This window comes from Tetranychus urticae, chromosome 1 (assembly GCF_039701765.1).
Source record: "Tetranychus urticae isolate SD_2017Ah chromosome 1, NJAU_TeUrti_SD_1.0, whole genome shotgun sequence".
Taxonomy (NCBI): Eukaryota; Metazoa; Arthropoda; class Arachnida; order Trombidiformes; family Tetranychidae; genus Tetranychus; species Tetranychus urticae.
In genome coordinates this window covers 900687-925420 of record NC_142958.1, presented here as the reverse complement: position 1 = coordinate 925420, position 24734 = coordinate 900687, and the positions used below count along the sequence as shown (strand labels likewise).

General features: G+C 32.8%; 6 protein-coding genes and 2 long non-coding RNA genes across 16 annotated transcripts; 2 read left to right on the top strand and 6 right to left on the bottom strand.

Moving 5' to 3' along the window:
* The first annotated feature begins 18 nt into the window (after positions 1-18).
* Cib2 (Calcium and integrin binding family member 2) lies at positions 19-3368 on the top strand. Of its 6 annotated transcripts, none has more exons than XM_089270392.1 (7): positions 60-201; positions 288-450; positions 546-580; positions 765-882; positions 1085-1232; positions 1298-1493; positions 1554-2097. In XM_089270392.1, the coding sequence occupies exons 2-7, from the start codon at positions 400-402 to the stop codon at positions 1573-1575; spliced, it is 570 nt and encodes a 189-aa protein (XP_089126518.1). In that variant the 5' UTR covers positions 60-201; positions 288-399; the 3' UTR covers positions 1576-2097. The 6 variants fall into 6 exon arrangements, 4 of the variants coding, with proteins under 4 accessions (XP_089126520.1, XP_089126517.1, XP_089126518.1 ...); XR_016201073.1 differs by lacking the exon at positions 546-580 and adding an exon at positions 2143-3368 and having other exon boundaries at positions 62-201; positions 1554-1850; XM_089270391.1 differs by having other exon boundaries at positions 36-450.
* LOC112539659 (uncharacterized) lies at positions 2608-4417 on the bottom strand. Of its 2 annotated transcripts, none has more exons than XR_016201076.1 (3): positions 4180-4417; positions 4090-4109; positions 2608-3970 (listed from the first exon to the last, which is right to left on the bottom strand). It is a non-coding gene; the product is annotated as an uncharacterized LOC112539659 (long non-coding RNA). The 2 variants fall into 2 exon arrangements; XR_016201075.1 differs by having other exon boundaries at positions 3828-3970; positions 4090-4106; positions 4180-4319.
* Positions 4418-4551: 134 nt separating this feature from the next.
* Positions 4552-8727, top strand: lqf (epsin homolog lqf). The gene is made up of 4 exons (XM_015937909.3): positions 4552-4977; positions 5411-6597; positions 6691-6834; positions 7031-8727. The coding sequence occupies exons 2-4, from the start codon at positions 5463-5465 to the stop codon at positions 7300-7302; spliced, it is 1551 nt and encodes a 516-aa protein (XP_015793395.1). The 5' UTR covers positions 4552-4977; positions 5411-5462; the 3' UTR covers positions 7303-8727.
* Positions 8728-9234: 507 nt separating this feature from the next.
* On the bottom strand, positions 9235-10355 carry LOC107369949 (COX assembly mitochondrial protein homolog). The gene is made up of 4 exons (XM_015937913.3): positions 10209-10355; positions 10027-10131; positions 9866-9956; positions 9235-9762 (listed from the first exon to the last, which is right to left on the bottom strand). The coding sequence occupies exons 1-4, from the start codon at positions 10252-10254 to the stop codon at positions 9639-9641; spliced, it is 366 nt and encodes a 121-aa protein (XP_015793399.1). The 5' UTR covers positions 10255-10355; the 3' UTR covers positions 9235-9638.
* A 118-nt stretch (positions 10356-10473) lies between these two features.
* LOC107369947 (pre-mRNA-splicing factor ISY1 homolog) lies at positions 10474-11724 on the bottom strand. The gene is made up of 2 exons (XM_015937911.3): positions 11094-11724; positions 10474-11029 (listed from the first exon to the last, which is right to left on the bottom strand). Exons 1-2 carry the CDS (start codon positions 11643-11645, stop codon positions 10739-10741), a joined length of 843 nt encoding a protein of 280 aa, XP_015793397.1. The 5' UTR covers positions 11646-11724; the 3' UTR covers positions 10474-10738.
* Positions 11725-11897: 173 nt separating this feature from the next.
* On the bottom strand, positions 11898-13621 carry LOC107369946 (trypsin 3A1-like). The gene is made up of 5 exons (XM_015937910.3): positions 13051-13621; positions 12726-12967; positions 12474-12625; positions 12264-12415; positions 11898-12152 (listed from the first exon to the last, which is right to left on the bottom strand). Exons 1-5 carry the CDS (start codon positions 13276-13278, stop codon positions 11982-11984), a joined length of 945 nt encoding a protein of 314 aa, XP_015793396.1. The 5' UTR covers positions 13279-13621; the 3' UTR covers positions 11898-11981.
* A 1519-nt stretch (positions 13622-15140) lies between these two features.
* On the bottom strand, positions 15141-19695 carry LOC107369944 (transducin-like enhancer protein 4). 3 transcript variants are annotated; one of them, XM_015937907.3, is made up of 7 exons: positions 17924-19695; positions 17730-17831; positions 17400-17654; positions 17072-17154; positions 16774-16954; positions 16517-16612; positions 15141-15980 (listed from the first exon to the last, which is right to left on the bottom strand). In XM_015937907.3, exons 1-7 carry the CDS (start codon positions 19535-19537, stop codon positions 15855-15857), a joined length of 2457 nt encoding a protein of 818 aa, XP_015793393.1. In that variant the 5' UTR covers positions 19538-19695; the 3' UTR covers positions 15141-15854. The 3 variants fall into 3 exon arrangements, with proteins under 3 accessions (XP_015793393.1, XP_015793394.1, XP_089126516.1); XM_015937908.3 differs by having other exon boundaries at positions 15141-15975; XM_089270390.1 differs by lacking the exon at positions 15141-15980 and having other exon boundaries at positions 16417-16612.
* A 1401-nt stretch (positions 19696-21096) lies between these two features.
* On the bottom strand, positions 21097-24725 carry LOC107369950 (uncharacterized). Its single transcript, XR_016201074.1, has 3 exons — positions 23521-24725; positions 21367-23370; positions 21097-21235 (listed from the first exon to the last, which is right to left on the bottom strand). It is a non-coding gene; the product is annotated as an uncharacterized LOC107369950 (long non-coding RNA).
* Positions 24726-24734: the final 9 nt, after the last annotated feature.

The window sequence follows — 24734 nt, the reverse complement described above, 5'->3', positions numbered from 1 at the left end:
TTCAAACATATGATCACAGTCACGTGATTTCTGATAATCGTGTTTACTGTAGTGCAATTCAAAATTCAAATCTATCATTAAAGTATTTATGTGGTCGAAGTATTCACGAGAAAAATTTAGTTGGAAGTTTTTTTTTCGATATTTCAATAAGTTATAGAATTGATACGAACATTAAACAAATAATTGAATAAAGGATATTCAGTAAGTCAATTCAGCCACCAAAATCAGCTGGTCAATGTTTCTGCATCAATCGCATAATGATATGTTCCCTATTTTTGTATTTAAAGCATATTGAATCACCCTTCGAATAATATATTTGTGAATAATTGAATAATAACTCAACCTTGAATACGAAGCATCGAAGAAATTCATTAAAAAATCCGTTCAACTCTATACATAATGGGAAACAAAGTGGTTACATTCACTGATGAGCAATTGGAAAATTATCAGGTTAGTAATCTAACTTTAGGATGCAATTTATTCAAATTGGTCGATATAATTAATGAAAGATAATGATCAAATAACTGATTTCAATGCTGCATCAGGATTGTACATTTTTTACTCGGAAGGAGATATTAACGTAAGATACCTTGGACTAATGTTTTGATTCTATTATTTAATTATAGTTGCATCCTTTTGTTTCAGTTATCATGTATCATTTTGTTTTTCCATTTTATTTACTTTATTGTTCTCTAATTTTCATTATTCCAAGGTCTTATCAATATTCAATCTAATCATTATTCATTTTTTCTTTAACTTGATAGGATTTTCAAACGGTACCGAGAACTCGATCCAAAATCGGTTCCTCAAGTAATGACTGGAGATGAAGCTCATACTGTATCCTTGCCTTTGGAAAAATTTGAAAAAATGCCTGAGTTGAAGGTGATTTTTCTCATTCATTTTATCAACTTGAAGACTTGAAACTCAAAGTGCATCTTCACTTATGATTGGTTTCTGTTCATTTCACATTTCTGAAATTAATTCACTTTGCTTTTACTCTTTTCTGTCAATTTCAACGCATTCCTTACAAATTATCAAATACGATTCTTTCATTAATGGCGATGTTTTGGTTATTTTGGAACAGGAGAATCCATTCAGAAATCGTATATGCAAAGTTTTCTCTCATGATGGCTCTGGAAATATGACATTTGACGATTTTCTTGATATGCTTTCAGTTTTCAGTGAAAGTGCACCTAGAGATGTAAAAGTGTATTATGCATTCAAAATTTATGGTACGTTCTAGAAACTTAATACTTCATCTTTTCTGATTGATTAAGATTATTTTTGCTTTATTTAGATTATGACGATGATCATTTTATATCGGGAAAAGATATTGAACAGACAACTATTGCATTAACCAAGAACCAATTATGTCCAGAGGAGATTGCAGTTGTTCGTGAAAAGGTTTTGGAAGAGACTGACAATGATAGAGATGATAAAATATCTTTCACTGAATTCCAACATGTGATCTCTCGAGCACCTGATTTTCTCAGGTTGGTTGAAAATAATATTTAGTTTATTATTGACTAATAAATTTCTCTATTCTTATAAAGTACATTCCATGTTAGGATTTAACGTGAATTGGAACCAGATCACCATCAACTAGAATTTCTTAGATTTACATTTGTTATTCCAGCTATTCAAAGCAACTACATTTATATCGCGCAACAATCAGTGACCTTATGATAACCTTTAACTGCTAAATCCTGAATTGCTATTAATTTGGACCAAATCGGATACCGGAAAACTAAGGAATCACGAGTATCAAAGCATTAGTCTTGATGTTTGAGGATTACTTTGAAGATTCAATCTATTAATAATACAATCCATCCACCACCATATCTAATTAGGTTAGTAGATGAAAATGTCTGATAATTAATGCTCAAAAGAGTTAACTAGTGATTTAAATGGCAATCTATTAATGTTTCAAGTATTGGAAATCATCATTAATGTATTCCCCTTTCTGGTTGAGACATATTTCATACATTCATCATACAATCAAGGTTGTCGACATCAGTGAAGTTATTTAACCTTTTCTTTCAAACGTTCCTATCTTTAATAACAAAGGAATAAAAAAATGAATTCTATACAATTTAACGAACTGCTGTTAATATTTTTCTATTTTATCTCATCTTTCTTTAGATTGTTCAAAGTAAACTTAGTGCACATGAAAATGAATTGTAGGCGGATTCTCAGCAGATTGTTCATCTTGTCAATTTTTTAAATACTGATTACAATCAGCTTTTATATACAACTTAGAGACAAAACTGAATTGATTATTGTTTACACAATTGTAAAGATGATTGATTACAAAAATGGAGGACAAGAAGTTTAAGAGAGTCAATGTTTTTGATGGTTAAAGTTGCCTGCAAATGCCAACAATCAACTAATTTCGGAGTCCATTTCAAAGAGTCAAATCGATTGACATATGGACTGTGATTGTGTATCTTAAGGATAGTCAGTATTTCATGATATGATAAATACTGTACTCATCTTCATTATATTAACCTCTGATGGAATATTTAATTATACTTAGATATGCAGCTTAAAAAGATTAGATTAATTAGAGGAGTTATAAAATACTAAAATTCAATTAGAGTGATTAGATTGAGTGATAAAGAAAAGTTATTTTAATCGTTCATTTCTTCTCATTAATTTGGCTGATTATGGATGGCAAAATAACAATTTATAAGTTCATGGTCGCTTGAAGCATTCAACTTGAATTACATTGATGATTGTTTGTTTACATCATTATTGATGAGTGTTAATGCATGTTTCATCTTACTCTTTATTTCAAATACAATCATCTAATTGTTCAAATCTCATTTCTACGCCTTTTCTTCCTCTCTCTATTAAACTGATAACGTTTTCAGTCTCATATGATTTTCAGTGAAACTGTCGATATAATTCAATTGGTTTTTTTGCCTTTCCTATGCACTCGACAATAGCTACTAATACACTGCTGATACCATTGTTACTGCTGGTTGTTGGTAACCATTTAGATTAAATTTAAAATACTTTTCACCTATTTTTTCAATCAATTTATGTATTATGTACCAATTCTGACTTATTCAGCTCTATTGCTTGAAACCTTTTGATAACCAATCAGCGATTCTTTTGTTAAACAAAATAACTGTAACCACAATGAAAATTTCATTGATTATCATCTGTTGTCAATTCAAGGTCTCTTAAAGTTTAACCAGCTAAGAAGATGGAAACAATTCAAATTGAATTCCAGAGTAAAACAATGAATATTTCCTGTAATCAAAGTTAATGGCAGATTTGTAATAGTTATTGGCTACACTGAATGGCCATGATAATGGTTGACCTTAGCAAATGAATAAATTTTGTATTCCATTCAAGTTAAATAGGTAAGTTGGTCAGACTTGTCCATCGTTGTTGAAATTAAAAATTACGAGGCCAATGTTATTGGTGATAATATTGCTTGACAAGATGGTCAAAGTGTCTTGTGACCGCATTAAGTGTCTTTAGATTGGTGTTGAAGCTATTATAAGGAAAAGTAAAAAATGATTACAGGTTATCAGTAAATACGAAACTGAAATAATCAAGTCGAGTTTCACCATAAATGTAACCAGGTCAGAACAAATGATGCGAGATAAACATTCGCAATATAAAAATGGATAAATTGTATTCCTTGCTGCCAACCTTTCCAGCTTTCCCCAGCTCATTTCACTTGTTCATCTGCAAAAGTACCTCCACCATCCTGGCCTAACCTCCAACGCACACCTACAACCTGCTCCTCCATCTTTATCATCATTTTTCTCCTTCTTGTTCAGTTGTTATCCCTCCTGGCTCATCTTGACGTTAACTTAATGGTCCAATGAAATATCAGTACAACTACCAACAGTGAGAACAACAGAAGCAAACAGCAAAACTAATTCTGAGTTCATGATTTTAGAGATTTATCTTTGAATTCAACTTCCGGCTTTTAGAGATGCACCTGTTGTGCCTGTAAAACATGTTATAAAAAAGAGAGGTAAGAAAATCATTCAGAAGCTGAACAAAAAATGAATTTACTGGCGTCTTTGTTGTCGATCATCTTGTTAGTCTCCTTAAAACAGTACTTACCTTTTTTGGCTTTTTTTCTGCTAGTTGGATTATAAAATTGATACATTTTATTATTGCCTTGGGATGATTAAGTTTATTAAGCACACCTACCAAAGGGAAACGATAATTCACATTTTACATGGAGAAAAATATCTAAAAATTAAATATCTAACTGAATAAGATAACAAATAAAGAGGGAATGAAAGAGTTGACAGTTCCGCCTCAAATGGTTGCTGAAATGATTTCTAAAGAAAAGGTAAAGATTCAGTTGAAACAATAACTTCAGCTTCTTCAATTAAATAAGAAGGATGGGAAAATAAAGAAAATAATCTTCATCTGTAAACATAAAGTGATTAACGTAATAATTTACTAACAATATAAAACATCATAAAATTTAACCTTTCCATATTCTTAACGCTAGATGGCGCTTTTGTATACAGTAATTTTTCAACAAATTATGTTCACAAAGACCTAAATGCGAGTCATGATACGTTTCTTGTGACTGCTGTTGAAATCAGGCTTTGTTTGGGTGTTTGTTAATTCAATTGCGAGACTGGATTTAATTTATTTCGATTAATTATTTCTTCACAACGTTCTCATCTTCGTTATGAATCAAATTCCTTTGCTTGTTTCACCTTTACAGTGACCAAGCCCTTTATTTGTTTGTTTATTTGTTTATTTTGTTTCTGTTTCTTCTTGTGGATATTGTTAATATCATTTTAACTCACCATAATTATAATAAACTTATTTATCATCATCGCCAGTTTCACTTCAAGCGTTATCAGCTTTCTTAGTTGACACTTTAAATAATTGTTTAGTTTTTTCTTTTTTTTTGGTTGCTTCTTCTCTGTGTACATATGTGTGTCTGTGGATATACGTTTTTTTGAATCAGGTGAACCATTGAACCAGGTAATTAACATCTGTCAAAAGGTTTTATATATGTTCCCAGATAATTCTTTAGGAGAATTGGAATAGATTTTAATATCATTCCAATTTCATTTCATCATTGGGTTAGCTATTACAGCTTTCCTCTTCTTATTCATATCATCGTCTCTCCTTTTTCTTCCTCTTTCTTTTGTGCTTGTATCTTTTCTTTTCTCTTTCTCTATCTTCTTTTACTCTGTTTTTCGGTTTTCTCGTTTCTCTCCTTTCCTGTCTACAAACACATCAACAACCTTTTTCATCTCTCTTTCCTCCCTTCATTTTCCAGAATGAGCCTTTCTGTCATTAATATTGACACTCATTTAGTATTCATATTTATTTATCAATATACCATTACATCCGTACGTTCTCTCTGTTTCACTTCTTGATTCTCATATTTTTTTCTTCCATTTTCTTCTAGGTCTATAAAACACTAAAAGATAACATCCCTTCGCAATCAAAATCTACTCATAATGATTAATGTTCGAGGTCTTCAACGTAATGTTAAAAATGTTGTTAAAAACTATACCGAGCCACAGGTCAAAGTACGAGAAGCCACTTCAAATGATCCTTGGGGCCCATCGTCAACTCTAATGAGTGAAATAGCAGATTTAACCTACAATGTTGTCGCTTTTTCAGAAATCATGCAAATGATCTGGAAAAGATTGAATGACCACGGTAAAAATTGGAGACATGTGTACAAAGCTTTAGTACTTTTAGAGTATCTTATTAAAACTGGATCCGAGAAAGTGGCTCAACAGTGTCGAGAAAATATATTTGCTATTCAAACCCTCAAAGATTTCCAATACCTTGAAGATAATAAAGATCAAGGAATGAATGTAAGAGAGAAAAGTAAAGCATTGGTGGCCTTGTTGAAAGACGAAGAGAAACTTAAAACGGAACGAATTCGTGCTCTTAAAGCGAAAGAAAGATTTGCTCAGTCAGCTTCACTGATGAACAACTCAACTGGTATTGAAGCCATTCCTAAATCTTCAGCCAGTTACCACGAATCTTTAGGATCTGCTTCAGCTTTGGATAGCGCCAAGCCTCTTAACTTGGATTTGGAAAGTGCCAGACCTCAGACCAAAGGTGAAGAGGAGCTTCAATTGCAATTAGCTTTGGCAATGAGTAAAGAGGAGGCCGAACAAGAAGAGAGATTAAGAAAGAACGATGAGATTCGGTTTCAGTTAGCTCTCAATGAGAGTCAGAAAGAGAAACCTCTCAAGAAAACTGCTATGGATGATCTCCTGAACATCAGTGTCAATTCCAATGCTTTGCATAATTCGTCCACTAATGTTGATCCATGGTCTGTTGCTGGAGACGCTATGGGAGCTGCTGCATTCCCAGTGCCTCCACCTCCTCCTTTACCTTCTCAATCTCTGGGGACAGCAAGTAACTCTAATAACACTCAAGCATTGGCATCAAATGACCCATGGTCTGTTAGTCCAGTAAACAATGCTACAATCAATTCTGACCCTTGGAATAGTTCATCTGGTCGAGCCTCAGCTAGCAATGACCCTTGGCAACCTAGTCCGCCTGCTTTAACACCCCAATCAACAGATCCCTGGTCATCTCAAACTGGTGAAGATGCATTATCTGAAAATCCAGGTAAATAGTCAGAAAAATCATGATACATGTAACATTTTTGATTAGACTTTTCACTATAAATTACTTTTCATAATTTTATTCATTATTTTACAGTTAAAGACACCATCTCATCAAGTACCAGTTTCGACTCTGCAATTGCGTCAAACACCCAAACTAGAAAAACTCCTGAAAGTTTTCTTGGTCCCAACTCTAATTTAGTTAATTTGGATGCTCTTGTGAGCAGTAAAACCACAGGAGGTAATGAATCAAAAGAAACATTCAGATAAACAATGCGTCACGAGACTTGTAAAAAATCTGTTTACTTTCTTAACATATTTTTTAAAGTCATATTGCTTCTTATTTTGTATAAATTTCATTGGCATAAATTAGCTTTTTATGATTGTTTATCGTTTTCCTTTAATTAAATATCTCTAATCATTTTTCTTTTTCTCAGGCTTACCAGTTGGAGGAAATCCTTTTGCTACTGTACCAGTTTGTAATCCTTTCCAAGCCGCAAAACCACCCCCACCGACTATCAATCAACTTCGATCCCAAAATGTGTTTCCATTGGTAAATGATACAATTGTCAATCCATTAATCGGTTCTGTCTTACCGTCTACAGTAACACCAGTTATGCCAGTTAATATACCAAATCATCCTATATCAAGCCAACCAATGGTGCCCTTGAGCTCTCCATCCTCAAGCCATAATCCATTTGCAATGTAATATTATGAGCTTGATGAAAATGGAATATAAATCTCAAAAAGAAACAAATAGTAAAGATATTCTACAAATAAGTGAAAAGAGAAATAACACCTATTAAGCAAATCAAATCAGGAATAGTGTCTTCATTTTTTTGGAATTTGGTGATGACCCTTTGTAAAATGCATATACATATTTACATACAAATACGAAAAAAACGAGACTAAGCTAAAAATACGGGCACATTGTCCCTAATATCATTTAAAAAAGTCCTTCCCCACCAATTAATTTACAACCACCGCTTCTACATCTACCATCAAAATCAACAACATTCATCATTATTTCACTTTGATTTCAACCGCATCAACGATAATCAACATGCATTCACCTTCTCTTGCACACAAAAACACCGGATATATGTTACTACCCGCTCTATCTCTATTTCTTTCTATCCTTTCCTTTATTATTCTATCTCCTCACCTTGATCTTTTTTTCTTTCTTTTTCATTCCAGTTGGCTTTTTGAAAAAAAAACCTAGGCAGTTTGATCTGAATAAATTTTAAATTATTGAAAATGCAGGTTTAAATTCAAGTTTGATGGTTAAAGTGAAAAGTGTAAAAATTTTGTGCAAACATAAATTGATCAAGAAGTAAAAAGGCTGTTATGCTTTGACTATCAAGACAAGTGCGAATCATGCTCGATGTTTCAACAACCTCTTGACCAGTTGATCCATTATTGGATTTTTCGTCTTTTCCAAGCAATTTTTACTACATCTTCCTATCATCTTTCTGATCAACACAACATGCGTTAACAGTAACAAGAAAACCCCCCATTCACTCATTTCAAGATTAATTGTTTATCTACAAGATCACACACAAAATTATGGATCAGAGTCGCCATTTTTTGAACGTTTCAAAGGCCAACAATAGAAAATTTTGATCAATGAATTTTGGATTCCATGGTGGAACCATTTTGTACAAGTCGAGCCAATCGTCTCTTTCTCTCTTCTATACCTATTTCTAACTCACTTACCTATCTTTTTTACCTCCCTCTCGCTTTCGTTTCATTTTAATTTAATTGAAGGTAGAGATGAAATGGTTTTTTGGTTCAATCAAATTTTGGCTCAGCCAGTTAATTGGGAAAGAGTCAATTATGGCTTCAAATCGGTTTTAATGTGGGATCTGCTCAGAACGATATACCTTGAATCTTAATCATCATCAATTAATCAACTATTTGTGTCCTGCTGCAAGACCATTCTATCAGGTGATTGGGTCTGTCGAAGATTGATATTGATTGAATCATTCATTCAACACCATTCATAAAATACAAACTGTCGCCATGAAAAAAGCATGCAAAGTTATGAATCGTTTCGATTGTTAAACAGAGAAAACATAAACAAATTAAATGTTTCATCTTTCATAATGATTATTATCTATGAAAGTTATTTTAATTATTTTCTTTGAGGTTTTTTTTCTTTTAATATTTCCGAAGAATGAAATTTTAATGTTACTTAAATTGTTCACAAAAAGTATATGTTTATTGACTGACGTTTATCATTCAAAGGATAGTCATTTCCTTATTGCGCGATACCACCAAATTGATTATTCATAATGTTATACAATAAGCTTAATTTAGTATCTTCAACTTTTACTGAATATCTATCGAAATCTCTCAAATATTCACCTCGATTTACAAATTAGTCTAGAGTCATGGGAAAGTCAATTTTGATAATTTGGTATAACTGGTTGATTGATTGGCTGATTATATTGTGAATTACGTTAGCAAGTGTTTGAATTGGTGTTTCTGTTTCATTATTGTTGCCATTCAATTCAATAGTCAATTTATAGACTAATTGAGCTACAACAAGTCCTGAGTTGAACTTTTTATTGTCATTTAGACTATTCAAGTTCTTCATAAATTCATTTCAAAAGAGAATAGTTGCATTGATGATACTTAATTCAAGTTTACTGTCGTTTATTGCAGCAATAAAATTTGAGGTGATTGAATCTCAAATAATCAATCACAGGACTTTTAGTTTTCTACACTAAATAAATTCATTTGCAGATTTTATAATACACGAAATGGCTGAAATTATGTGAAATAATCAAGCTATTTCTTAAAGTCTCATGTTATTTAGTGGTTAGATAACGTTGACCAAAGTAATTTACTATTTCATCATCAATCAATGTGATCAAACGGTTCAATGATTTTGATGGACAGTTGGTAATAGCAATGTAAAACTAAGCAAGTCGCGTAAGGCCATCCTGAGAGAGTGAATAAGTTGATTGAGTCATTATTTGAAACTCAAAGGAATAATTTCTCTGAACCAGAAAAGTACAATTTTTTTTCGGATAAAACAAGTTAGTTGTGAGTTCCCGAGTGCATTCTCTTTGATGGACGATTGGAGATTCCCGTCTTTCTGTATTCTGATCTATCCTTTAAATATTTTGCAGTAATTTCTTCTTTGAACTCTTTGTTATTAAGCCTGAATAATATAAAGAAATAAAATCAACACATTTGTGAGTCGTTCAAAATGATAAACAGATAAAGTAAACAGCTGTGAATAATAAGTGAATATTAAAATTTACCAATATGTCATACAGTCCGTCAATTTGTCGCGTTTATCGATGCATTTTGGAGCAATTAAAATACCATTGTCTTTAGCACAATCGAAAAAATCTAGAAGATATCAAAACTTGTATGTAAATAAGCATCTAGTAATTCCTGGTAAGCTATATCTCATACCAACCTTTGGTAACATCTTTGCATTGATTTTTTGAGGCTACTTCTCTCATCAATTCTGGAATAAGGACATTCCTTTCAATCTTTCTCAGCGACAAATCATCAGGGTCACCTGAAAATTATAATCAAAGAAATATAAATTACAAACAACAAAATATTACGTATCTTGTAACAAATAAACAACCTTACCTTTAGGCATAGACTTGGCTATCGGGATTCTCTCTAGCGTATACATTTTGAATATTAAAACTAAAACAATTCAAATTGAATGATATTAACCTTCAAGATCAACAATTAATAAGCTTTATTTGAAATAAGTTATTTCATCACTCATATGCTAAATGAATGGTAAATCCTATATATCAAGTAGAAATATCGATAAAGATATCAGATCATCAAAAGTATAATATTCATCAACACTCATCAGAGTCAATCAATTTAATTAGTCAAGATATCAATGAATTAAGTTTAATCAACAAAAAATATAAAAATAATTTATATAGTTTATCAAGATGGGACAATTAAAGTCCAATTATGTAGAATTAAATTGTCAACACATTCAGTTCAGAATCTGTCGGCTGGGACTCGATAGAGAATCTATTTGTAAAGTTGGATTGAAGCGATCTGGTTCCAATTTTAACAGTTAAATACTCATTTTGACAATTTCTCGTAATCAAAATTATAAGAGCGAGATTTCACAGTAAAGTTTAAAATTTAAATTATTTGCTAGTCTTTTTTATTGTTTCATCGGCTTCTTCTTCATCATCATCGTCGTCATCGTCATCAACTTTTCCACTTAATATTTTTTGCAAAAGTTCAGCTTTCTTTTTCTCCAGAAGGACTTGTTTAATTTCTTCTAAACTTGGTATGTGAGGAACATGTGAAATAAAACTCTTTGGTCCACGGAAATCAGCACCTTCATCATCATCGTCTATCTTTTCATCTTCAATATCTAATGTATTTAGATCAACTTCAATATGAGTTTCAGATTCCGAGAGTTCAGCAACAGCCTGAAAGAAAAAAAAGTATTAGATAAGATGATTTAAGATTGATAAGTGAGCAAATTTTTTATACCTTAACGATTGTTTCTTTTTGAGTCTCAGTTTCCAATGGAACAATTACTCCATCATCTTCATCTCTATAACCATAATAATCAGCATCTACCTCTTTCATCAATTCAGCTCTAGTTTTACGAATTAAAGGTGGAGGCTCAGTTGCAAAGAGCTCTCTGACACCTGGTAAATCTTTTGCTGCGCCAAAATACCGATACCCTCGTGTCCCCGGCACTTCTCTACCAGAAAAATCAAATTTAGGACCAGGAGTACGACGATAGTTAACCCCTCCAAGTTCAGCACATCGATATTCCCAATGTCTTTTCTCTCGCAGAAGCTTATTGATTTGGTCATTCAAATCACGTATTCTGTACTCTCCTAATCCGGCATTTTGAATTTGAGTAACTTTCTTACTGATTTCTCGAATAATTTCCAATCTCCATCGTTCAGCTTCTTTAAGATCATTACATTCAGACGCTAGATAAGGTCTTCGACGTTTCCCTTTATCAGTTTCTAATTGGGCTTGCCTCCATCGAGCAAGGGTTGTCATCGCCTTTTCAGAATTTCGAGCCATGGTTCGAAGATATGTTTTAGACTTTTGAAGTAATAAACAAAGTACACAGAGAACAATTATTCAAATCAAAAACTACCCGGTGATCAATTAAAACGGTTGCTAATAAACAAACACAACAAACATGTTTGACAGGACAACAGCGCCATCTGCTAGTGAATATTAAATCTAAATCCCAAGGAGCAGCATTTAAATGAAGTAAATGAATCTTTAACCATATTAATATTTTCACAATATGAATAAAATTGAATATAATTGAGGATAAACAGTATCAGTTTTATTTACAAAAAATGTACACAAAGGTAAAATGGACAATCTATTCACAGTTATTGAAATAACTCAATACTTTTCCTGGATTCTCTCATTGATCCAGTCCAGATAAGCTGTGACCCTTGTATAAACACCCGGTAGTCGAGGTTCGGCGCAGGCAACTCCAGCACTTACAATACCAATAATGTAAAATTTTTTTGTTAAGTTATTTTTGACCACTAAAGGTCCTCCTGAGTCACCCTAAAAATGGAAGAGAAACACGATAAAAATAATCAAATATTTTATCATTTTTCAATTTTGTTTACCAATATAATGGTAAATCAAAGTTCAACAATGAAATTAATAGCTTACACTGCAAGAATCTTTTCCTCCGTCTTTGTAACCGGCGCAAAATTGTTTGTTATCCAAAATCAAGTTGATTCCTCTAGACTTGAACCAACTCATGCATTCTAAATTGTGTATAACTTTCAAGTCGACTTTCTGGAGAAGCTGAGGATAAGTTCCTGTTGAAATAGAGTACAAAGGATTAGTATGGATTAGCAAACTTAAACAATTACTAACCAATAATGACCGGCTTCTGCTTGAAAGATGTCCATCCCCAGCCTACAACTGTTGCTTTGATTCCTTTGTAGCTATTATCTTTGGTAACATATTCAGGCGGCGGTAAACATATCGGTGAAACAAAATCCGTAAAATTAAGCGGGCTTTCCAATCTGCTTGTACACAAAGTTGTAATTGATTAAAAAATGGATAAATATTTGTTGATAGTTTGAAAAATTAAGTTTAAAAATAGAGATAAACAATTAAATTTACCTTAACAAAGCGATATCATGCGAGTATCTTCTAGGAGATGCGTACTGTTCATGTATAATGACATCAACAACTTTCATTACAAGACCCCTTTCTTGGAATTGATCATCCTTTAATATTGATCCTAATCGGACTCGATAGTCTTCAGGTCCATAATTAGCAACACAATGAGCAGCAGTTAAAATCCACTCTGGACTGACAATGGCTCCACCACAATGATGTTTTAAAGGTAAGCGAATCGAGACCTAATTGTAAAATAAAGACAAAAACTATTAGTGAGAATGAAATGAAAATTCATTGAAGTAGCTGTTAATTTTGACAAACTCACCGTCCATGGGAACTCTCCAGGATACGAATTTTGACCACCAACAACTCGTCCACCTCTACCTAATCTTTGAACCGTTTGTTTACCACAAGTTGGCTGGTTATCATCTTCATCTGAATCTTCTTGGTCAAATGAAGTCGTTGTTGTTGACACAATATCAAACGCATCAAATGCAGTTACACTCAACACAAAACAACAAATACATGTTACATAACAAATTAGAGGCTTCATCACGAAAATATAATTAAACTCAAGTTTAACAATTTAAAGATAAATTTGACTGATGACAATCAGAGAGATAATCGGAAAGATTCACTTTCTCTATTTGCCAGCTATTTTCTCTCTTTCTTTCAACCAACAATTGTTGACCTAAAGACAAGAAATATTTGTACTAAAGTTTTGAGCTTTTATAACTCCAAGAAAATAAGCTTTTCTCCTCCTCACCATCATCGTCGTCATCATCATCCATCTCTACCTTCCCATAGGACAGGAAGATAAAACAAGGTATAAACAAAAGCGAAGACAAAAACGAGAGCAGAGAAAGAGTAACCAGCTCTACTGCAGAAGATAGAGCTTTCCAAATGAGTTGGATGATAAGAGTTTACTTGTAAATTGATAATCACCCTCAGGGCCATATCCTTAATTGACATTCGACCTCAGCACTATTTGGTCTCGTCAATTAGTTCAATCTTTGGGCTTGGTGTATTACAAGTGAACAGACCAGAAAAGAAGCATATCTTTAGTATACATTAATTTTAATGTTACGAGGACGCAAAATTTTCACTTCCTTCTGTATTTACATCCATTGCTCTTGGACTCATTTCATGATAATTGTCTTGTTTAATCACTGAATCATTTTCCTAGTGACAATTGATTAAAAAGCACAAACATTGACCTAGAACTTAACCTAAACACAGTGATATAATTATGCCCACTTCTTTCTAATTACGTTATGCTTTGTTTTTTGGCAATAATTAATTAATCTTGAGTTACTGGTTGAATTATCGATAGTCTAAGCGAGCAAATTCAAATCGTATTTGAATCAATTGAATCGCTTCTTTCAAAAATCTGTTGAATTACAACAACTTGTGACCACAATTAAAACAATTTATGAAACATATAATATTGATCATCATAATCCAGTCATCCTAGCTGGATTGGTTGATTTGATTTGGGTCAGATTAGCAAAAGTAAATAAACAAAAATTACAATCTCAATTTTTGAATGTCTATTAAACAAAACATCAATGTATCATCATTAAAATTCACGGCATTTTAACTATCAATGAAAATTTTCACCTTTTTTTCAAATTATTATTACATAAAGGGAAAAAATATTTTGGACAAACTTGTTTTGCTTTCTTTCTTTGGACATTTTAGAAAGTGTTTAATTTTCATTGTCTTTTTTCCTATTAATTAACATTTATTGTGACCTCTTGGCCCTATGATTTGCTGATACACAATTTAATTCCAATCAGTTTATCGAGGTTAATTAGTTTAATATTTAAACTTCTTAGCATTTGACCCATAGAAAGAAAGCAAAACGAGTTTTCCCTTTAAGTGTATTTAACCAACTTGGTGTTTCTTATTGATCCTTACCTTCAAACGTTAACCATTTGTTCAAATAAAAAGTAATTGGTCAAGATATTATAACTAACAAAAATATACAAATGTTAGGTAAGAATAAGTAAACAATGAAATATTTCACACGGAAATTACGATTTACTGTTCAGATTTAATTGTTTTCTTCCTGTTTTTCTAGCACGCTCTCGTCATCATACTTTGAAAGTGGCTTCATCGAAAACTTTACATCATAAGAAATTTTAGTTGCAAAAATAAACTTCTCTCTAATCCACAAACTCTCGCTCTAATGTCAAAGGTTTTGTTAATACTCCTTTGATTTAAGCGGATTTTTGTATTGAAGCTCCAAAAGATTCACATTCATTTTGAGAATTGATTTGATAATTTATCTCTTTGATTAGTTATTTTTCTTGTCTTTGCTATGCTGGCTTTTAACCGTCACCGATTTAAGACTGTTGGTCATTCTTTGAAATTATTAAATCGCGTTAGTTGGAAAGTAAAGTGAATGAATCGTTTAGGAATGTTTCAACATTTGTTAATGTTATTTTTGCTCGTCTTTTTAAAGATTTTGTTTTTGTCAAATGCTGAAGGAATTATGCTAAAGACAATGTTTACAGATGGGACAAATGAAGGTGATATTGAAAGGAAAGTCAAAAAGGTGAGGTAAAAAGAGGGGAAATGGTAATGATGATATTTAGGATGAATTTTGTGATCCAAAAGATGACCATTGTGTTGAATAAATATTTAATCATCTTTTTTCTTCGTTTTGTTGGTTAACGCTGAATCTTGTCTTGAAAAGATGCAAAGTTTATTCAACTAGATAGGGAAAGTCATGTTGAAAATTTCACTTTTAGGAGAAACTGTGACAAGATTAAATTATTGAAAATCGAGAGAACTTTAATCCAGGATGTGAAGAGAATGAGAACGACTTTATTACAATTAATTCGCTTTGAGGGTTTTCTTTTCTGGTTCAACTTTCGAGCTAGACACTCATCTCTGTGGGGGGTTTCAATATACATTGTTGGCCTTTTCGTTGATTAACTTGAGTCGTTGAAAGTTTCTTTGGGAGATTTTGGTTCGAATAAGATATTGATGAATGCGAGAGAAAAAGGAGCAAAATATGAAGAGATAGTAGAACAAAAAGAGCAAAAGTTGGAAAGATGCACAAAATCAAATTTTGATAAATATTGCAATCAGGAAAGAAATGAAGAACGAATGGTAGAGTAGTTAGAAAGGTGATGCTGTTTCCATTTTACTGTATCCCATGGTTCGATCTCTATTCATCAGTTCAAGAATTTGCTTTGTTATGAAGTTTCTCTCTTCTTCTGACCCTCCTACGAGGTCCCAACTGATCTAGTGAAGAGAGAGCCGAAAGCATGAAGAGCAATGAGAATTTTTAAAGAAAAGCAAGATGATCGAATGATAATGGAGATGATGATTCCGTGAGGATCGGGCGATTAGTAAGTCGAAGTTATGGTAGTGTGAAGAACACAGTTGAAATTTTCATCATTTTGATGAATGAACGAAATAAGAAATGCAATCCTGCGTCTGAGTTATTGTCACACTTCCATTATACAATAAATATTAATGGATGGTTGTGGAGAAAAATATGAGATGGTTAATTCAAGATGATGCTGATGGCGATTGATTTTGAATCATTATTTTTCATCAGTCCATGGTTAACTATTTGAACACTCGTTAAACATGGCTGTAAATGCTGATTGGGTATTGATTGACTTTGCCATTGATTGGAGAGGTGGATTAGTTTTAGCAATCATTGTTTTCAACGTTCATTTGTGATTAATGTATAATTTATGAGATCAACATGGATGAATAGGAAGATGACGATGTTATATCGATGTTAATTAAAATCAAGATCATAAATAAACCTCGTAAACTGTGGCCTTCTTGTCTCCCGAACCAGTAACAATGTATTTATCATCAGAAGATATGTCGCAACTCAAAACAGAAGAAGTTTCTTTAAGCTGTTAAGGGGAAAAATATTAAAAGAATAGTATTAGAAAAGAAATGTCACAGGTTAACTGATGACTTGTAAACAATGAAAACTAATATAGTTGGTAGATAGCATTAAGAAAGAGGACAAAAATAGACAGACGATGAATCTTATCATCAAATGATCACTAACCGAGAAGAGATTGGCTCCGTAAGGTGTTCGCCAAGCATTAAGTAAGTTATCTTTTCCAGTGCTTATAAACCATTTACCACTGTTAGCAAACTTAAGCGATAGAACACAGCTCTCATGGAGATGTAATTGATACTTGTCAGGTTTGGAGGTGTGGAGAACTTCAACGCTACTGCTTTCCATGCTATTGATTTGGAAGATTGATTCAACAGGCGGAATTTGAAAGAGGAAGATAAGTTGAAACAAAAACAGTTAGAAATTTGAGCGAAAAAAAGTTAAATTTTTGTGATTCAATATTTACCCAACAGCGAGCCATTCTCCGGTCGGACAATATCCAAGCGAAAATATTTGTGAACTGAAATCATGTTGGTGCAATTGACGGCCCTGAAAATGAGAAAGAAAGAAAATTGCGATTAATAAATTAATAATGTAGCAATGTATTATAGAAATATAAATGAACGCAGGATGTTGCAAATAGCCTAATCAAGCTCAATTAATTTCCTCAAATTCATTCAACAATTAGCTAACACTATATTAACTGCGGACTAATTATACATCATAAAATGCAATAAATTGCATATTTCAATAAAACCAAATGTCAAATTTCTTTTTATATTTTATAAACTTACTTCTCTAAGATCCCAAGATCTAACAGTGTTATCGAGACCACCAGTCCACAATTTTGTACCATCACTACTAATATCGATACATGAAGCCCCGTCAGTGTGGCCTTGAAATTGACGGCTTAAAGTATTATTATGAAGATCCCATACAGCAATATTACCATCACTGCAACAACTGAAACAACTCTTAGAATCTGGACTAATAGCCAAGGCATAACAGGCCGGAGCTGTTGATGGCAATTCGCTCTTTATTCTTGGAGCCTAAAAATGAAATTGATAATAATCATTAAAATGAACGGTGAATAATTTAAGTTGAAAATGACTCTGAAAACATACCCCTGTCAAATCCCAAATAGATATAGTCGATGCTTCACCACCGACAATAAGTGTTCTTCCATCTGGCAATAATTTGCAAGATCTAATATAGTTGTCTCGTTGCTGTTTAAAAGATGAATAAGATTATGAAATAAGTTAGCTTATGAGATAACAAAACAAGTTGCTTTTTCAACTCATGAAGAAATTAAACTCACCAAACACTCAAGAGTGTGAACTGCTTGTTTAGCACCGGATTTACTTATATCCCAAACTTTTACACAACCCTTTCCTCCAGTATACACAAACTTATTATTCTGACTGATGGTGACGGCACAGACAACTTCGCCATGATTAAGAGTGTCGATTGCTCTCGCTTGACGAGCTATACCAATCCCATTTAAATTTTCAGGAGCAATATGTACAGGTTGTGCTGTTCCATCTGCACCAATATGCATTGAATAAGCCGCCTTACCAGTTATAGTAGAAAAGCCCGGTGTTCTCATATTTGGATGAGGGTCATAGCCAGCAAAACCTCGTGAGTATGAATTAAGAGCCGGTGATATATTATTATGAAGCATACCTGGTGGAAATGCAGCGGCAACGGCGCCGGTAGTTAAATCAGTGGCGAGATGGCCTGCAGCTCCTGGAGGAGCAGCATGTAAAGGATATGGATAAGGAGGCCCTAATGGAGGTCCTTTAGGCATTGATTTCAATCCACTAACGCCCGGTGTAGATGCTCCAGAGCTGTTTGGAGTTGTAGCTTTAGGAAGTGGTGTTATGGACTTTTCATTTTCCTTATGTTTCGCTGAAGGAGTATTAGAATTTGATGAGATACTGGAATGAGGACTATGTGAAGATTGTTCTTTTTTAATTGATTTATCTTGCCCATTTTCTCGGGGTGAGTTGGCATTACCATTAGAAGGTCCTAAAGGCTCATCATTGGCAACATCAACAACCAGTTCTTGGTCACTTTTTTCACCATCACTGTCACAACTCACATGATCTCTTCTTTTCTTAAGTTTAATATCAGAGTCTGGAGATCGACTGCGATGACGATTACGATCACAGTCCACGTGAGGTGAGAAATTATTACGTTGTCTATCGTCTAAATGGTTACGTTTAACATCGTTAACTTCCCTCGAAGTTGCAGAGTCTTTGGAGACGGGAGATGAAGCTGTTGAGATGGATGACAAGGTCACAGCATTGTTTGCTGGTCCTGAAGCGGCTGATGAACCAGCAGTCAGTGCGAGAAGACCTGCTGCCGCTGAATTAGGTGGTAAGCCAGGGGGAGGAGGAGCTGGTCCAGCTAAAGCTGCAGGATGAGGCATCATCGGTATCACTGGAGCATGAGGATGGCCGGCCGCAGCTGCTGCTGCTGCCGCCGCTGCCGCTGCCGCTGCTGGGAGATTTTGTTGGGCTTGCAGTTGCTGCATAAAATGTGTCATACCTGTTTGTTGTTGTTGACCAATGATTTGATTTAATTCCGTCATGGTTACTGTTTTGGCTCGTTCAACGGCTTGTGCGACTGAAGGTTGATGGTCAGGTGGTAAGTAAGGCATTATCTGGGCTATGATCGTGTTCAAACGTTTGGCTATTTCTGTTTGTTTGTGCATTTCGACATTGAGACCATAAGACATTTCATAATACATAACATAATGACGTTGCATATCAGTTTTTTCAGCATTTAATTTTTCCAAATCCATCCTCAGAGCGTGATATTGATTTTGAAGATAACCAAATTCATCTTTAATCCGCTCAAGGGTCTCATTGATAGAGAAACCTCTTCCTTGTCCTGGCTGAGGGGGTCCGGTATGCCGAGCAGGATACATGTTTTATGGAATATAACGAGACTTTATTTAACTTGTATCAAAATAAGTGTTGGCAACTGAAGAAATGGACCACAATTAATAATAAATAATGAATAACCATGAATGATAAGAAGATAGGAAGAACAAGAGAAATTACTTTTTAGAAACAAAGATTTGCCCCAGACCATTAGGTTTGTTAGATTAGGTTTGGCACTAAAATGTACACCTATAGCCCTAACGCCATCTGGTGAAAATTAATTTTACATGGGAAATTTGAATTTTGTCAACGGTCAAAACAACTAAACATTGATCACAATTAGTTTTGTTTATTCCTTGTTGTGCAGTTTCTTTAATTGTTATTTCTTTATTCATTATCAGTATCATGATTATTACTATCATAACCTTCACCATTCATTTAAAATCAAAATTTCTTGCTCCTTCTTCAATATCAATGTGAGCTCAACATCTTACAAACCGCTCCTAATGTTTCCCGGACAATATTGTGTGAACAAAGTATCGATACTTTGCCTGTCGATAATACTTGATATTTTAAATTTAGTGCTCGATACCAAGAAAACGCACGATTTGATGAACATATCAAGCAAAGAATTGCAGAATTGAGCTTTCAGTTGTTTCTAAAAGTCCTGAGATTGAACAAACCCATGCTTTAATTTTATTCATTAAATACTCGATATCTTTATCATTGATATCGGTCTTTTTAACGATACATTTTGTAGGATTGAGTTGGTTTTCATGTGTCGCCATCTCGAGAATATTGAGTTTGTAGAATCCTGATTCCTAATCCCAGTCTAAATTGTGTATTAAATCACGATGGCCAATTCTATCTCTAAGTGAACTAATGAAATAAACCTTGATGTTTGATAAGTGTTTAGCCATCATACTTGGACCAATTATCTATTGTTGAGAAATGGTTTCATCCAACTTCTTGAAGACAGATAACATCTGGATTGAATCCATCTAATTTTTATAAGTTTTGAGATTTAATGTTGTAGGACATTCACTGTTTTCATTGTAATTGTTTCCATTTCAGAGCTTATCCGTTTCTGGTTTTATATTCTCACTGGTTGCTTTACCTATCATCCCTGCACCTAATGAGTGATATAAAAATTGTAATACAGCATCGAAAGTAAAGTTAGAGCTGGTTACGTTGTCTTTTGCACATTGTTTGGTAACCAAGCATATTTTAGTAGTCAATTTTTGAGATTAATCAACACAATCAACAACGATTCGATGCCTTAACCAATGAGCCTCGGGTTGATGTTGATTGTGCTTAATTTATCTCTAAAAATTGACTACTAAAATATGCTTGGTTACCAAACAATGTGCAAAAGATAACGTAACCAGCTCTAACTTTACTTTCGATGCTGTATTTTCATTCTTGGCAAGCATTTGTTTCAATTAGGATTATGTTATCTTCTCGATTTATTGCTATCCTTTCATCAACTTTTTGCATGCTATCTCTTCATATTAACACTGAAATGAACTAGTGGCGATAACTTGGGTGTTATTTAACTTTTTTTAATGATAAAGAAAAAAGGATTTTCGGAAATAGATCAAAATTCAAATATAAACCTTCTTTATTAATAAGAATTAATCCAAAGACTTTACATTGAAGGATAGCAAGTGATAATCAAAGTGTAGTCAAAATATAAGTGTTTCCTTGATCACTCAAACCATTTATCAGTCAGATGGTGTCACCTAAACATTGGGGACAAAAAAGATTCAAAGAAAAGACATCTTTAGAATAAGTAATACATTTACATGAACTAACATGGCGTTGAAACACAGTTGGAAAACTACAAAATACAAAGTACGAAACGTTAACTTACCTTTTCTTTCATCTTTTTGGTGAACGACTTTTTCTGTTTCCTCAGAAAAAGCATGAGAAAAAACTTCCGTATCCGACTCATTGTTAATTAATTTAATTTAAAGGTGGAAAAATTTGAAAACAAAACTATCGATCACAAATAAATAGTTGACTCCACCAAGGCAAATCTACAAAGACTAGTAAAAATAAATGATACCTGATGCCTGTTTACTTTGAATACCAATATCAGGATGTCCTCGAAATCAGTGAGTCAAAAATACAAATAAATATCTGATTAATCCATCATCCTTTCATTGCATTGTAGGAAGGTAACCAGGCACACTTCATGTTCAAAAATATGAGATGAAACAGAATTCAATATTTTCCAATATTATGGAAATTTGAATCATCAGTTTCATTAAATCTATCGATGGTTAATCTGATTTGCCAAAAAATACCATTTCATAGTAAAATTCACTCCAACAGCAATAAAATCTATCCAGAGTCAGATTTACCTTCAAAATGTCTGCCTTACCAAGACGGTCCATGGACGAGGCAAAACAAGTTTCTCAAGTTGATAACCTCGGAAAACGTCATTAATGAATTATCAATGACAATCAACTAAAGGTCAAAATAATACCGGAAAAATATCGAACTAAACATGAAAAGTCTTCAAATGAACAAATTGAGATCAAAGAATCACAGTTGCAGCAATTAAAGCAATGAGAGTTTATGGAAAATTTTCCCAATCAAAAGTCTTCTTCTAAACAATTTAACTTCCAATATTCCAATTGTTTATGATTCAACAAGAGTCTCATGAGCTTACACACAATCATGTATTAACATGAAGTAAGCCTTTCATCTGACAGCTGTCACTCGAAACAATCTCAATGATTGAACATCTTGCAAGATTAATCAAAACTCATTGATTTCAACTATTCATTAATATTTACAATATCATTGTAAAAACTCATCAACGAGAATAAGATCATCTCACCCTTAATTTACCTTCATTGACTCATTACTAATGGGTATATTTAAATTATAATCATCTTTATTTAGATACAGAAACATGAATAAAGACTTACAATTTATGTTAACATTAAAAAAATTGTTTGCACCTTCTTCACAATCATTAACATTGTAAACTAAACATCTTACAAACCTTTCCTACTAATGATTACCTTTAATAACCTCCCTTTAAGGTAACGATTTTGTCTCACCCTTAAACTAAATTAATTACCAAAAATATATGGCAATTTAACTGTAACCCACTAATAGATTTACACTTGACTGGTCATTTTACTTCATTAATAACATCAAGACAAAGATGTAGGGGAAAAGATGTTGAATAAAAAAAAGAGAGACAAGAATCTCATCAATGTCAACCCATTATTGTCATTCATTTATCAATCAATAAGTTCAATCATCAGTAACTCATCATTTATCGAGACTACCTGCAAAACAGCTATCAAATAGCCTATTTGTTCCTCTAATTCATGTAACTTTCTGAATCTGAAAACAAATCATTGTTGTCACCATCATAACTGTTATCATTATAACAACAATCTGATTTTTCCAGGCATTCAGAATCAAATGGTTTATATCAAACCATTATTGCAATATCAATCAAGCTTCAATACATGATTATTTAAGCTTATAATTTTGGATAAATTGATAAATGAATGAATAGGACACAATTGACTTTTCAAATAAAGCTAATCAATGTTCACAGAAATGAATAGCATTATGGTTAATCAAAAAAACTATTAGTTTCGTGTAAACAGTTTATGCATTGTAATCACGATCATAATCATTACTTCAACTGAAGGAAAGATATGATCTCAATTCAGGCGCAGACCAGCAACGTTGTACTCATTCATCTGGTCCTGTCCGTCTTCAGATTAAATTTGAATTTGAACTCGACTTGAATAACTGATGGCTTTACCATTGTAATGATCACCCAATTAAAAGATGATATAAATTAAATTGAGTTAAAGATGACAATAATCCGATTGACATAAATCTGCAGGAAAAGGAATAAGGAAAAATGAGAAACAGAAAAAGATATCACATTAGGTTATGCATAATAAAAGATGGCACTTTTGTATTCAATTTTGTCTTCAAACAAAACATAATTGATTGTTTTTGTAACACACAATTGCTTCTTAATTACCTCTCAATGTCACATAAATAAACTTAATCATATCACATTATCATTGTATTAGATGACTGGTTAACGATTGGTGAAGTGTTTCCAGTATTGACTTTGACTAAACAACGTAACAAATTTGTACAATAATAAAACATTTAAAGACACAAACAGCTGAACATAATTAAAGGTTGAGTGATCAGACAGAACAATTAGCAAAATTTAACAGTCGACAATGAATTGATTCCATAATTAGGATAAGTTTAATGTAATCAAGTTAAAGTATCATCTTCCTTATAGCAACTCAATGAGGATCAAGATTGTAAACAAAAACCGTAAGCAAACAAAAAACCGGGATAAAATTGAAGCGGGCAACTTAAATAGATTGAAAAAAGACAATCAATAGCCAATTATAAACAATTAACTAAAATACTTGAGTGAATTTTTTTATTTAATGGTTGGGAAATTGATTGTTGTAACTATTGTTGATGATTTGAGTGAACAAAAAAATGTGGTTTGTTTTTAATCCAATTTTATTTGAAGTAACTTGTTAGTGCAAAGTTGATTGCTGTTCATTAAACCAAATCAACTCACCAAAATGTTCCGGGTAAGCTCATCAAAATACATAATATTAACGTTCAATTGATCAATTTAACTTGTTATTTTTGATTCTCTCACCTTTTTGTTCCCAAATTATCTTAATTTTTTTGACTAACTGCAAAAATAACAATCAAAAAATGGTTGACAATCAACTTAAAAAAAGGCAAACAAAGGAAAGATTTCCTTCCAAAATTGATATTGATTAACATAATGATCGTAAACATGATTTTTGATTTATGTCCAGACATTGATTGTCAAATAATAATGATAATGACGGTACAAATACATATTAATAACAATCCCTTAAAACGCTTGTATTGCTAATCAAATCATAATATAAAATGGTTAAAGGTTGAACCATCTAAACTTCAACATAAAGTAAAATCTGAATATGCTTGTTCCAGGCGTGATAACGTTCAGGCTGAACATTTTCATTACGTGATTAACTTTTCTTATTTATCTTCGTCTCAATTTTCACGATTATCATCATCTTCGTCATCCTCCTCATCATCATCTTTTTTATCATCATTTTCGTCTTCTTTTTTAATAAACATCTTTACTTTCCTGACTGTTCCAGTTTAATCTTGCTCTATTTTTTTCACTCATTCCTGTTACATGTTCAGGTTACTCCGTTGAGT